The 13,722-nt window shown below is 45.6% G+C and overlaps 1 protein-coding gene across 1 annotated transcript in view; it reads right to left on the minus strand.

Annotated features, from left to right (window-relative positions):
- Positions 1 to 13,005, minus strand: part of LOC124071417 (transcription factor IIIB 90 kDa subunit-like) — a 76,980-nt gene extending 63,975 nt beyond the window's left edge. The window contains exons 1-5 of the mRNA XM_046411903.1: positions 12,732 to 13,005; positions 10,817 to 11,025; positions 8,348 to 8,425; positions 4,030 to 4,203; positions 1,043 to 1,074 (exon numbers count right to left, since the gene is read on the minus strand). Coding sequence (XP_046267859.1) covers positions 1,043 to 1,074; positions 4,030 to 4,203; positions 8,348 to 8,425; positions 10,817 to 11,000 — 468 coding nt within the window. The 5' untranslated portion in view covers positions 11,001 to 11,025; positions 12,732 to 13,005. The remainder of the gene's footprint in view (positions 1 to 1,042; positions 1,075 to 4,029; positions 4,204 to 8,347; positions 8,426 to 10,816; positions 11,026 to 12,731) is intronic.
- Positions 13,006 to 13,722: the final 717 nt, after the last annotated feature.

Genomic DNA, 13,722 nt, shown 5'->3' on the forward strand with positions numbered 1-13,722 from the left:
TCGCCATTCATCCAAACAATGCCACACGGGGGACAAGTGGCGTGGGTGTGGATCCATAAAAATGTGATTGGTGGAATATCTCCACCCCAGCAGCAGCAGCAGAGGCTTCAGTGCTGGGCGTTAATAACCCTCCTCCACACCACCCACCCCAAATCCACTCCAAACCCACTCCCAGCCTCCTCCTGCCGGGGTGTGGACAACGGGGGAGGGGCGGCCGGCTCCTCCAGGACAGCTGGGTGCATAAAAATAAAAGCCCCTGACCAGCTGTGACTCTGAGAAATGTCCACCACGCCCCTGACTCGCCGTCCATCGGCTGCCATTAAATATGCACACAAATGGAGGCGTTTCTAAATATACACACACACGACTCAGGTTTAATCACACGGGTGAAAGTCTGAGAGTGAGCGGTCAGGCAGAGGTGCATCATGGGACTGGTGCTGAGTGGTAGGAGTGTGTATTAAAGTGCTAACAGGGCGGCCATCAGCACACATTAAAGAGGGAATTCAGAAGTTCAACGTCTGGAAAAGATTTTTTTCCAGTGTTGTGACACTGTCATAAGTAAAGATATCACACTCAAATATTACTGTGGTTAAAGTGAAAGTCACCCACACAAACAGTACTTCAAAAAGTCTTACGGATGTGATACTAAATATACAAAACTACGAGTAAAACTTAAACTTTAAAAATGCGACTCCAGCTCGAATGCAACATGCAAAATAACTTAAGAGTTACAGAATAATGAAAGTGTTGCAGTAAAAGTACAAAATTTGACCCCAAAGTGCAGCAGAGTGGAATTAAGACGTAGCAGAAAATCGTACTAGTATTTTAGAAAAGTACTAGTACATCAGATTTGTAATTAAATGCAGTACTGTGGGTAAAATGTGGCGACATCAGCTGATGTCAACCTATCAGCCTGATTGATCGGGACACGACAACTTAACTTTGGTTCTGGGAAATTCTGCACATTTTTCACATTTTCTCGTGTGTTCGTGGATTAATTAAGACAACCATCAGATTAATCAATAATGACTTGTCATCTTACCTGCAGGAGGTCACTGAGATCCAGCAGCATGTCTGAGGAAAACTCGTTAAGGAGAATTAACCAAAACATTCAAAGCTAATAATTAATTTTGTTGCTCAGTACAAAATATTTTTTTTCCCACATTTTGAAACATTTACGTTTTAAATCATCTTCTTCAGGTGTTTAGCACAAGGCAACACTGTTCAAGCTGTGAAGCTTCAGAAATGTTTTATGGATAAAGAAAATTCACCCAACTTTCCATCACCATGACAACATAATGACTGAATTTTCATTTTTGCGTGCACTGTTCCTTTAATAAAGGGCACAGTGAACACAAGCACCAGGAGGGAACGCGGTGATCCGATAGGTCGGTGCCAGAAGGTAGGATTAATGGCTGGTCTTTATGACTTCGTACCTGCACAGACGACACCTGAGTGACACATTAAAGAAGTGAAACATCTGATGAGACACTGAAGGCATCAGCTGTGACCACACGACGCTTCTTAATGAACTGACGGACCTGTCGCCTCCCCCACTGCGACCTCGCACACACACACACATACACACACACACACACAGCAGCCTCTGGACATCCCATCCTCCCCGTGAGCGGCCCTGCTCGGACACATCGGTCTCCGTGGTGACGGGTGCACCTGTCTCCAGGGTGGATTAGCTGCTGTAAGATGGCCTCACAATGGACACCAGCAGCGGCGCAGACGAAACGGAGACGATAATCTCAGCGCGCCGTCTGGAGATTACAGACCACAGCCTTAAATCAGGAAAATAAACAGCAGCAGGTCCCTCAACACACCTCACACCTGGCGTGGAGCAACAGGAAGGAAGGATCCCGACAGGTCAGTCATTCGAATGTCCGGTGAATATGAACATTTAAAGTGATGCAGCGATCATATGACACCTTTATGATGCATTTACAGATGTGTGAATCTTTGTCTCCGTGCAGCCATGAGACATCAGAGCCCCCTTCCTCCTCCTTCTCCACTGATGTCTCTCCTGTCCCCGCCTGCCGTGTCTTCCCGTCTGTCTGTGTCTGGGTCCACTTGTGTTCTGCTGAGCTGAGCTTACTGTGGCTACAGCTGCAGCCAAAGACGACTACATCAACTGGTATGGTGAGCAGCAGTTGGTGGTGGTGATACTGGTGATATGCTCCTCCTGTAGCTTCAAATTCTGGTCATATTTCACAAATTGGCCCTTTGAAGAATAATTCTGGCGCCTCATTTTTGCAGTTTTTGGCCTGTTTTCTTTCCTCGTCTGACTTCTTTCTAAAGATGCTGGTGTTCTCAGACCTTATTCGCAATAGCACAATGGTATCATGACAGATAGAAATGATACCCAGCACTATGAAACGGGGTCCTTAAAATGAAGAGGCAGAAGGTTTGGGAGAAACTGGACTTAAAAAAAAAAAAAAAAGATTAATGACTACAGACAGAACAGAAGCAACCAACTGCAGCATCAAACGAAGTGTGAATAATTAGCTGTCATTCATCAAGTCTCTGCACGGCGACAGCTGACATGCCTGACTGATGGGCTTCTCATGTGCTTTGATTTGATTGTTTTAATGGGTATGCGCACTTTCCTTTCTGCCATAAACCCGCTCTGAACAAGGCAGGAAGAGGCATTTTGGTCTGAAAGACAAAAAAGGTGGAAGAAAAGGAAAGAAGAAGCGGTCTGAAAGCGGTCCGGTTTGCTGCGAGGCCTCCTTAAACAAAACTCCAGATTAGACGCATGTTCTCCTTCTGCCTTCGTCTTCGTCCCGATTCTCCCCTGCGACGACATTACAGACTCACCCAGCTGTGGAAGAGGAAGTGAGCGGAGCTATTTTTACCCCGGTCCCACTCCTCCGAACAGGCACAAACAGACAAACAGGCCTGCACACACACGCACGCAGCCACGCACACGCCTGGTAAACAATGCAGCAGGAAGGCGTATCACACCCTCAGCGCTCTTTAATTCGGTAAACCTATCCTGTGCTGCCGTTACGCAACACAATCATCCTCGGAGGTGAAGTGAGTCAGGAGCAAACCGACAGAGCCTCCCCGCTCGGGGGAAAAAACGCTGAGAATAAAGGTGCCATTATCCCGATGATGACACATCACTGTCGGCTTCGCTAAGCTGCCGTTAGCAGGTTATGAAACACGAAGGAAGGCAGCGACAGGCCGCCTGGACTCTGCTGGCTCACATCAGACCCTGATGTGTTCGTTTGGCTCAGCAAACAAACTCTCACTCTGCTGTTGGATAAAAAGTTTCCCACATGTAGATGTTTGGCTTTGATTTTAATCAGAGTGACACACACACACACAGGCAGCAGGCTAACACAACACGACCGTTTCTAAACTCTAACCTTTTCTAAGTGTTCCTAATTCTCTGTTTACAGGCTTATGGCTTGTAGAGCTGACACTAAATTAATGGATTCAGACGCCTCCCTCAGAGGACTTTTTCACAGTGTTCTGATATTTTATAGATGAAATAATTAAATCAGCAATATATTGATAATGCAGCGTTTCGCCGCTAATGGCAGTCATTCATCATGTCAGTGTGTAAAACACTGATGACTCACAGTTCCCATCATGCTTTGGGTGGTGAAAACAGGAAGCATAACGTTGCCATGGAATCTGTGAAGTAGCCGTGGAATACACATCTTATTTGTTTACATTTTGGTGAGTGCGTGCTTGAAAAACACTTAGCCTAGCACTTCCTGTTTGCACTGTCACCACGGATACAGACAACATTGATTTGTATTGATTTTTGTATTTTCTGTAGAAAACATCTAAATTTGATGAACTTGAGGGACGTTCTTAAGTTACAAGGAGCTTCTCTTTTACACGATCCCTCAACAGATCTCTGGTTCTGTTTCGGCCATGTTGGCTGCGACATCTGATCAAAAAGACGCTTCGCTCCTGAGCTGCAACAATTTTCAATTTCAATTTCAATTTTCAACATTTAAAAAGCCTTTCTGATAGAAAAGCAAAGAGGATGAAGAGAAAGGATACGCGGCGTCCCCTCAGTGCGACACACCATGTAGATGCAGGCGGCGATGACGTGCGAGGCCTTGCGGCCGCGAGTCAGGTGTTTGGTCAGCGCCATCTTGTAGAAGTTGAAGGCCGTGTCCAGACAGCGCTGGTTCAACTGCAGCTGGTGGCCCAGAGAGTTGATGCTCTGCTTCGCTGAGGAGACGCACAAACAGAAAACCCATTTTCATTAAAACGAGCAGGTTATTTTCATATACACTAAACAGTATATTTAAGCAGAAAGCTCATGTCCCAAAGGCTTCAGAATCATCTTGTGTGTGCATGAACGTGTTCAGAAACTCTTAAGTTTTCTTTAACATTTATGACTGGAAACCCAAGCCTGACGGTGAGAAAGAAAGCCAAGTGCTTTCAAGACATCTCGCCGTGAAACGAAGTGACTGTCAAAGGGATTTTCACCTGATGGCGGATCTAGAAAAAAGCTCGCAGTAAATTAAATTTAGGGCTGCACCCGACACGGACAAGAGGACTGATGATCCCACAGCTGCTTCTACATATGCTGCATACGAGCATGGGAATATTATTTTAATCCTCCAAGCTCCCCTCCCGCCTCATCACATTTCAATGACCTGCTGTCAGTGAAAAACAAGCCGTGATTGGCCGAGTTCCACCTGCAGCCTCGCACGTCTCTGTGTTACGACCACCTGATCACGAGATCATAGCTGTGTGGTGTCTGACGCCGACACACACACACACACACACACACACACCCTACAGTCTCACACACAAGTCTGTACACCTGCGTCACGACACACAACACACAGAAACACGTGTGCTCCACCTTTAACAACACACTGCACCAACCGGTTCAGGTGTAGCAGCAGGACAATCAGCAGCAAAGAGTCCATAACTACTGCCAGTGAGCTGTGTGTGTGTGTGTGTGTGTACATGATAGGCTCTGAGCTCATTGTGTCTCGTCACGTCGTTAACTTCAGAACACACACACACACACACACACACACACACACACACACACACACGAGTACCAGAATGTCCACTTAAAAAGGACCCTGCAGCGAGTTTCACATGTTCGATACCAACGAGATGCTACTGATCAACAACAAGAGTCTACGCGGTATTTACACACCAAACCGAAGACGTAACAGAAATACAGAAATGTAAGGAAATAACCGAACAAAAAGCCAGACAGCATCAAAAGCAAAACAGACCTCAGAGGCAGGAGACCAAAATAAAACCCACTTCAGAAATGTGACATGAGGTACAGAAGAAGTTTTGTATCTGCAGCGTCGGTCTGAACCAGCGACTGTGAAGATTAAAGTTAATTGCTATCCTAATTTTCCAGCGAGCTCGTGTCTCAGATGATAAGTAGGGCAGACACTCGGCGCTGTAATTAGGGCTCTCCTCAGCTTCGCTTGGCCCTTACGTGACTCTTCAGCTAGAAGCTCAAAACAGCCCAGCAGACGGATAATAAATAACATTTACACGAACAGAAAGTGGGACACCCAGAAGAAGCCGAGTGGCATTTATTCCTCCACACGGTCTGATGGGACCATTTACAGCAGCACTTACAAACACCTGGATGAGAAAACAGATGTTTGGCCTGGTTGGACGTGAGGACGTGTCATGAACAGTCAGGATCATCTCCAGTCACATGGTAAAAACATCATTAAGATGTTGAGGAAATAAAGTATTGTACTTATTTTGCTCAACTGAAAGAAACTTAAAACTAAACACAAACAGAGTTAATAAAAAATAAACCAGACACAGAATTTAGCGAGACAGAATTAGTTAAAACTTCAGTGTCTCAGTCGCCTCAGTCTTCGTCCTGATGTCTCTGGGCCCTGGAGCCACGACTCGGTATCAACATATTCAAACACCTTCCAGCTGTGGAATCAGACATGTGTGTTCACCGCAGCTCCAGCTCGGGATTCACACTGTTTGCACATAAATCTCGCCCGGAGACGTTTTTAACGCTACATTTAAATTCCAGTCATCACGCCTACACTGTGGACACACACGAGGGACCGCTGATGCATTATTGTCCAACACTAATGCAGGAGGAGAACGGCTTTGTGCTCCCACACATGAATCAGTTGGCGGCGAGACGGAGGAGGCGCAGACGACCACCACAGGGGAAAGTTTCTGTGAGGACAGAAAGGAAGAGGGAAGAAGAAGAAGAGGAGCTGTTCCTCCCTCAGAGACGCCTGCAGATTCTCAGACAGCCATAAATCTCCACACACACACACACACACACGGGCTATTCCCACTGCCACAGACGAGCCTCCACACCTACGCAGACTCTGGGATCGATTGGCTCATGTCTGCTCAGCAAACATGAAGCTACAGCCAGCAGCTACTTAGCTTAGTGTAAAGACTGCAAACAGATAGCCTGGCTCTCCTGGACCTCACTGAGACTCGGCCGATAAACAGTGCAGAGCATAACAAATGTTCATGTGTCGTTTTCATGGCAGACATTTTGAGCCACCGTAGCGGGAAAAGTTTAATCGCACCTGTGTGTTTTGCTGCTATAACGAGTCAAAATGTCTGCCGTGGAAAAGGCTGGCCAGGCTAGCTGCTTCCCCCTGGGGTCCAGTCTCAATCCTGAGCTAAGCTAAGTGTGTGGCACCTTCTCTCGGCAATAATCGATCCCCCCCAAAAATTCTCTGATTGTTCCTTTAAGTTGCACATGACTGATATGACCCTTATATTCACACACACACACACAGAGTCAAACTGCTTGGCATCCTGAACACACACAGAATCACAATACAGCAGTGTTCCCTCAGTCCTCATCCTCGTATCTGCTCACACACAGACAGTGTGACTAAACTAATCCCCCGTACACACACACACACACACACACACACCATTACTCAGCGTCTGCCACAGTCTGACAGCTCTGTGACTCTGCAGCTCCGTCTCTGAAGCATCGTCAGCAGAGCAGACGGTCGTCGCCGCGGTAACCAGCTGCTCGCCGTCGTATCCGAGATCTGGCTCTCTGCCCGGCAGCCCTCAGCCAAGAGGGCTTTTTGTGTCTCTCTGCAAGTTGTTGACATGTTTCTACACTGGACTCAGACCATTAGCGTGAGGGTCTGGGGACACCCACAGGGCCCCCCCCTACATTCAACATGGCCGAGATGAAAATCTAAGAGAAACGAGTCTCTAGGAGCAGGAGCGTCCTTCTCACTTTCACAGTCTCACTTTGGACTTTGACAGCTGGACAGTAAAACTTTTACTGACCAGAGATTTCAGTGAATCAGTCAGACGTGATAAAAACCCTTCAGCCACCTCCTCCACATGTTGTCCTGATCAGTTAAATCAACCCGGTAACGTGTAAACAAAATATTGTCCTGTTGGATATGACTCCACATCAATCACAGATACGGCATCATCATCATCACCATCATCATCATCATCTGTGAAGGCTTTTTCACACTGAGCTCCCACTAAATTACTGTGACATCCTGTTCAGGCATGCAGCTAAGTACAGGAGCATTTCCATTTCCAAACTGAAACTTTAAAAACTTCAGTGATGGTGACATTTTCACCCATAACTTGTTGGATGACATCGTTCTCATCTGCTCAAAACAAACGGACTGCACAGAACGAGAATGAAACTGAATCTGAAATCACACCCAGATCGGACTCGTGGATCAGCCGAGACTCGGCTTAAAAACCAACAACTGAGCGGTTTGGCTCGAACATCCAAATTCAACAAAAACACACGTTTAACAAACATTGACTTGATATTTTCATCAGAAATGTTACATGAACACAAGTCTGCTGCTGCGACTTCAGAGGTGCTTTTACTGTCTGAGGAGTTTCTTTGAACAAGCAGGATAAAAAAAGACTGAAGGTAAATCTGCTCTGGAAAGCCTTTAAGTGCTCGGCTGCTGTGTCACAGGAGGTCAAACCCTGTCGCGTCGCGTCGCAGCAGCAGCTGCTTCGAGAGGAGAACGTGTGCACGAGATGCAGAAGAAGAGAGGCCTGAATAAAACAACGCAGGAGAGGTGAAAACGTGCTGATTATCAACAACATCTCAGATACTTTACTGCCTCTTCTGCAGAATCTCTGCTGCAGGGTTGGTTGACTCAGAGAGCGCGTTTTAATTTCTTCTAAAGTCCTAACTTTGTGCTAATCTGCGTCTACAGACAAAACCTGTACGTGACACACGTGTGAATCCTCAGCTTCAACAAACACATTTCACATCGAGAACACAGAAAGCTGCCAAAGTGTGAAGCCAATCATCTGCCGGGCTTCCTGCTGAGTGAGTCAGTGTGGCTCTAATGAAGGCAGGCGGCGCCCCCTGCTGGTCACTCACCTCTGGCCAGCGTCTGAGCTCTGGACTCCCTCCCCACAGTGTAGTGTCCATCTCCAAATGAGGGGACCGTCCCTGTGGCTGAAGACAAACACAGACAGACTTGTGTCAGGAGGAGGAAGGACAAGACTTTCACATTAAAACAGTGAAGCACTTTTTTCCAGGCTTTCAAAACTTTTGTTGTGTCGAGTTCACAGATTTCCTTTGTGCACAGCCATCACCGGACGCTGCAGGTTTTTGAGCATTTGCAGCCGTCAGGAGACCACAAACAAATGTGACGTTTCATTTTAAGATTGCGGTTCACATTACAGATTGTGAAAATGAAACGGCAGATGACCTGGTGATGAGCACCTGTCAGCACAGAGTGTTTTCAATAAGATAAGATATCTTTTATTGGTCCCATAACTGGGAAATTACAGTGTTACAGCAGTAAACAGGATACAGAGGGTGCAAAACATGCAAGGATAAGGGAAGGATGAGCATTCAAAAAGAATAAATACACAGGAAACAAGTACCTGCAGCTGTACATAGTACAGAAAAGAAAAAGACTATTCACACTAGAGTCCCTCAAGTTATGATTAGTAGATGGATTGATTATTGTACAGATTTGTTTCAGGGACTAAGTATGTAGGTACTGATCCTAGTAGTAGTGTTACATGAGTATGGATTACTGCACAATTATTACTACACATTTATTACTGTAGGTCTGGTGTGACCATTTGTCCCCATTATTCCACATGATTTATTGTCCAGTTAACACATTCATCAGATTAAATGTCCAGTCTATCAGCTGTGCTTGTTGTGGAGTCTGACAGCAGGGGGCAGGAAGGAGCGGCGGTACCTCTCCTTCACACAGCGCAGGTGTAGCAGATACAAAAGTCAAATACAAAAATATAAAAGTCCTGTCAGCACAGATGAACCACATACTGAACTGAAGCTGTTGATGGACAAATAAAATAACTGCCAATTATGTCAATACTTGACTCTTTGTTTAAGGCTGTTTTAAAGCAAAACCTGAATGGATCTGGTCTGACAGTTTAAATGTGACACTCGGTTGTTTATTTTCTCAATTAATTGACCGTTGATGTCGTTTGGTCTGTAAAATGCTGAAAAATACTCATTGGTCCAAAGTCATTCACATGACTGTCACAGAGTAAAGAAACTTTCCTAAAAACGTAATAAAAACCAAGTCACTTATCAAAGTGGTCTGCAATTAATTTAACAGTGGACAGCCAGTCGATCAGTGGCTGCAGAATGTGTAGCTCACATTTGTAGACGGATGAAATTTAAATAAAACTTATGATTACAACCTGACAATGAAGAAACTTTGCACGCGTGAAAAGCTGGAACAGGAAATTTGTCAGCTAATCGGCTAATTGTTTCAGTATGGTACATTTGGAGTGTCCCAAACAGGTGGATGATGAAGTCCTGTGGGGTCAAACTGCACCCTCTAGTGGACGTTCAGAGGAACCACAGCACAGGACATAAACTCAGACCTGTGCATCTGCAGCAGGAGTGAAAAGTCCTGCAGGCTGAAGGTCAAATACAATCTACAGGTAAATGTTACACACACATAAGCAGCTGCGGACCAACACACACAGATCAGCATTACATAAGAGCCAAACTGTGTCTGAAACACCACACACTCATGTGGGAAACAGAACCTCCCGATGCTCCTCCTGGTCAGCAGCACCAAGACAAGGACTTAAACGTCTCTTGTTTATTCTCAACATCAGCCAATCCTAAAATGACAGATTTCTAATTATGGAGAAAAAGAACAACATCAAATAAAACTAATTTAATTTAGTCTGTTTTCACAAGACGATGGATGTTTGCTTGAAGAATTTCTTGTCTGCAACACTGAGACGTCCTGAAAGTGTTCAGAAAAACAGACGCAGCTGAACTTCTGATGGAAAGTTCTGATGAAAAACTGACATGAGTTTAAGCTCCTAAAGTTTCTCTCAGACGTTTGTTTCAGCACAGCAACCATTAAGATAAGTAATTTTATGATTTTCAAGAATAAAATAAACCAAAATACAATCAGAGCAGCTGCAAAGTCATCAGATTGGTCTTCAATCACCAATCAATCTGTCCAAACAGATAATCAGCAGATCAATGAAAAGGTCAAACTGAAGGCCGACAATATTTGGATTTCTTTTGCCTGTTCTTGAAAATGAATTAAATCACTTAATATAACTACAGACGTCAAATGTGAAGCCATAAGCTCTGGATCGCCCCCTGGTGGCTGGCTGGAGAAAAAAGCTTTTACTCTCTGAAATATAGTGGTAACAGAAAATTGTAGTATACAGGTGAAGTAAAAGTACCTCAAATTTGTGCTTGAGGACAGTAAAAATAAAAGACAAAAATCTGCCAAATAAAATCTAATAAAATCAGCAGTGAGATGTGAGATGTGGGCTTTGCTGACAGCAGACAGTTTTTAGTCTCACAGGTGAGTCATCTCATCGCTCTCACCTTCTGCAGAGACAAACTGTCCAACAGCCAGCGAGCCTCCGCCTCCCGACTCCACAAACTCCACCTCGGCCACGATGATGTTGTCCTCCAGCACGGAGCCGCAGCCCATACAGACGGCATCGCCGCGGGCCTGGTCCACGTCGATGTCCCTGCTGCCGCAGTTCTTACACACCCTGGAGCTCATGGTGTCGCCCGGCGAGCCGCAAAGCCTGATGGGTAACGACAAAGGAGAGAAATCAACGCCTCAGCAGTCAGCACAAAAAGACACGAGCTCCTTCGTTCAGGATTTTTCACTCATTCTACCTTAAGTGACATTTTTAACCGATGAAGGAGTTTGCACGCTGGTGGTCAGAAATATCCAGTCTGTCTCAGCTCCTGCACTGAGATGACGTTAATCAAGTAGCAACACCCGCTCATACAAACACACAAAGACACTGAGGATCACTAATGTGGGCTCCCTGTGTGGCCTTCAGGGAAACATGTGAGCTGCTCTGTAAGTAAACGTTTCCCTGTTGGTTCAGCTGGCTGGAAAAATCTCCACTTGATGTAATAAACATGTGAAGACAAACAAGAAAACAGTTTTTATTGACGTGAAACTGTGAAAATGCTGCTGGGTGTGATGGAGAGGAAGTCCATTAATTTGGCAGATTCTCACACTTTATGTCAGTATTTTCATTTTATGCCACTTTCTACTTGTACTCTACTACATTTTAGAGAGAAAATGATGTACTTTCCACTAAACTTTATTCATCTGACAGCCGACACAGCAGCAGCATCCAGCTGGATCCCCGCTTAGAGGTCTTTGAGGTCTATATCCTGTCCTCTTGAACGCTGCTCAACAGTTCATTAACTGGTCATCGATCCCACATCACCCCCGTCCTGGCTTCCAATAAGACTCACAAAACCTGATGAAATCCTGCTGGTCACGTTTAAGTCTCTACATAACCTGATCTCTTGCTAACCCAACGGCTCGCCCACTTCGTTCATCTGATCTCGGCCTTTCAACCACCTGAGTTCCAACCTCCAATCAAAAGGTGGTCTTGCCTTGGCTGTGCTGGCCACAACTAACTCGGAACAAACTTCCCCAGTCAATTAGACCTGCTGATTCTGTGGACTGTTGTAAGAACCTTGTTTTTAAAGAGGTGTCATTTAAATAAACATTTACTTCCTTACATTGATTTCATGACCCTTTGGCCTTCACCTGGTGACCCTCTGAAGGGGCCCGACCCCCGGGTTGGGAAACACCGGAGTAAACCAGCTGACTGTACGCAAAATACTTCAAAGTGGCTCCACTTTCTGCTTACACACCGATGAATTAGTGACAATAATGTTTAGAAATATAACTCGCAGGGGGACACTTTTCTACATCAGTGCTAATGCTGTCGGCACATTTTCCCGATAAAACTGTACAGCAGCACATTCAGTGCAGGACTTTGACTTGTTCCGTAGTATTACTACAGTGTGGTGTCAGTACTTTGAGTACAGGGTCCTGGTCCACGTCCCACCACAGTGTGTACTGCTGCAGTCCTCCTCCTGCAGTGACTGAGCACCACCTCACCGGCTGCTCGGCTCCCGTTAGCCCCGCTAGCTACGTGGCACTGCTGCTCAGCGCCCGGCGGCTAACTCGGCGTTTTCTCATCTGCTAGCCAAACGGCGACTCTTTCGCGGGATAAACATTTGCTAAATCACAGCCACGGATCATCTTACTCCCACGTCAGGTTTGAGTCAGGTTTTGTTTAAGTGTGCCGGTGGCTGAGCAGCAGGAGTCTGAAGTCTCTCACACATGGAGCTGTTGACAGCTAACGGAGCGCCGCTAGCCGGCAGCTCTGACCACAGCAAACAGTGTGTACTAACGCAGCCGCCACACGGGCAGTGAAACACACATGCTGACCGTGTGTGTCGCCGGGGCACATACCTTCAGTCCGGTGAAGTCACGCAGCAGCAGCCACGCTGGGTCACGCGTGTCAGCCTGCTCGACTCAGCGTTTTCTACGACAACTCTGATATTCAAAGTATTTCTCATTGACTGTGAGCCTTATCGCATCGTGTCCGTAACGAGCAAACAGCAACGCGACAACCCGCAGAAGTCTGCTAAATGCTGTAATATCGCTGCAACCCTTAACACAACACACCCAACATGTGCATTTGATGCTGGGTAGACCCGGACGAGACCAACTCGGACCGGAGGGGTGCACCGCTGTTAATATGTGGTTTAAATTAATTTTGTCTAGTGGGTCACTTTTTAGAAATATTAGCCAGGATTTTCTTTTCATGAAAGAGTTAGAAAATGTCAAATCATGTCTGCGTGAAAAATTTAAGAAATGTAAGAAATTAGCAGCGGCAACAGTCTCCCCTACTCGAGTGACGACACATCCTCACGTCCTGCTTTCAAATGGATTTTTAGCTAAAACGGACCTGAGGAATTAGATTTGATAAAACATAAATGAATTATATAAAATTAAATACTGTGCATTTTGACTCACCATGTCTGTATTGATTCTCATTGGTGTATACGTTGTGTTGATAACTTAATAAAAACAAAGCTCAGATCTTCACAGCAGCCAAATCAGAGGAAGTGATTGAAAAACTGCTTGATATGAGCCTTCTGAAGTGTTAATGTAGTTAAATATTTGTGGTGCTCCATACTGACAACAATTTCACAAACTACAGCAGCTTCTCATGTCTACAGGGTTTCTTAAAATGCTGCCAAAGTGTTGAGCTCAATAACAGGCACCACAAAGACTCTTTAGGTTTTACTCAGTCAGGCTGCAGACTTTGCCTCCTGCTGAAATGAAGCCCTGAAACTCAAAATCTCCATCACCGTCACCAAAGCACCACATGAGGGATCACATTTCTGTAAAATGGTCTTCATCCGCATCAGGGTCAGGAGCATCAGAAGCTGGTCTG

The sequence above is a fragment of the Scatophagus argus genome, chromosome 15, assembly GCF_020382885.2.
Source record: "Scatophagus argus isolate fScaArg1 chromosome 15, fScaArg1.pri, whole genome shotgun sequence".
In the NCBI taxonomy this organism is placed as follows: domain Eukaryota; kingdom Metazoa; phylum Chordata; class Actinopteri; family Scatophagidae; genus Scatophagus; species Scatophagus argus.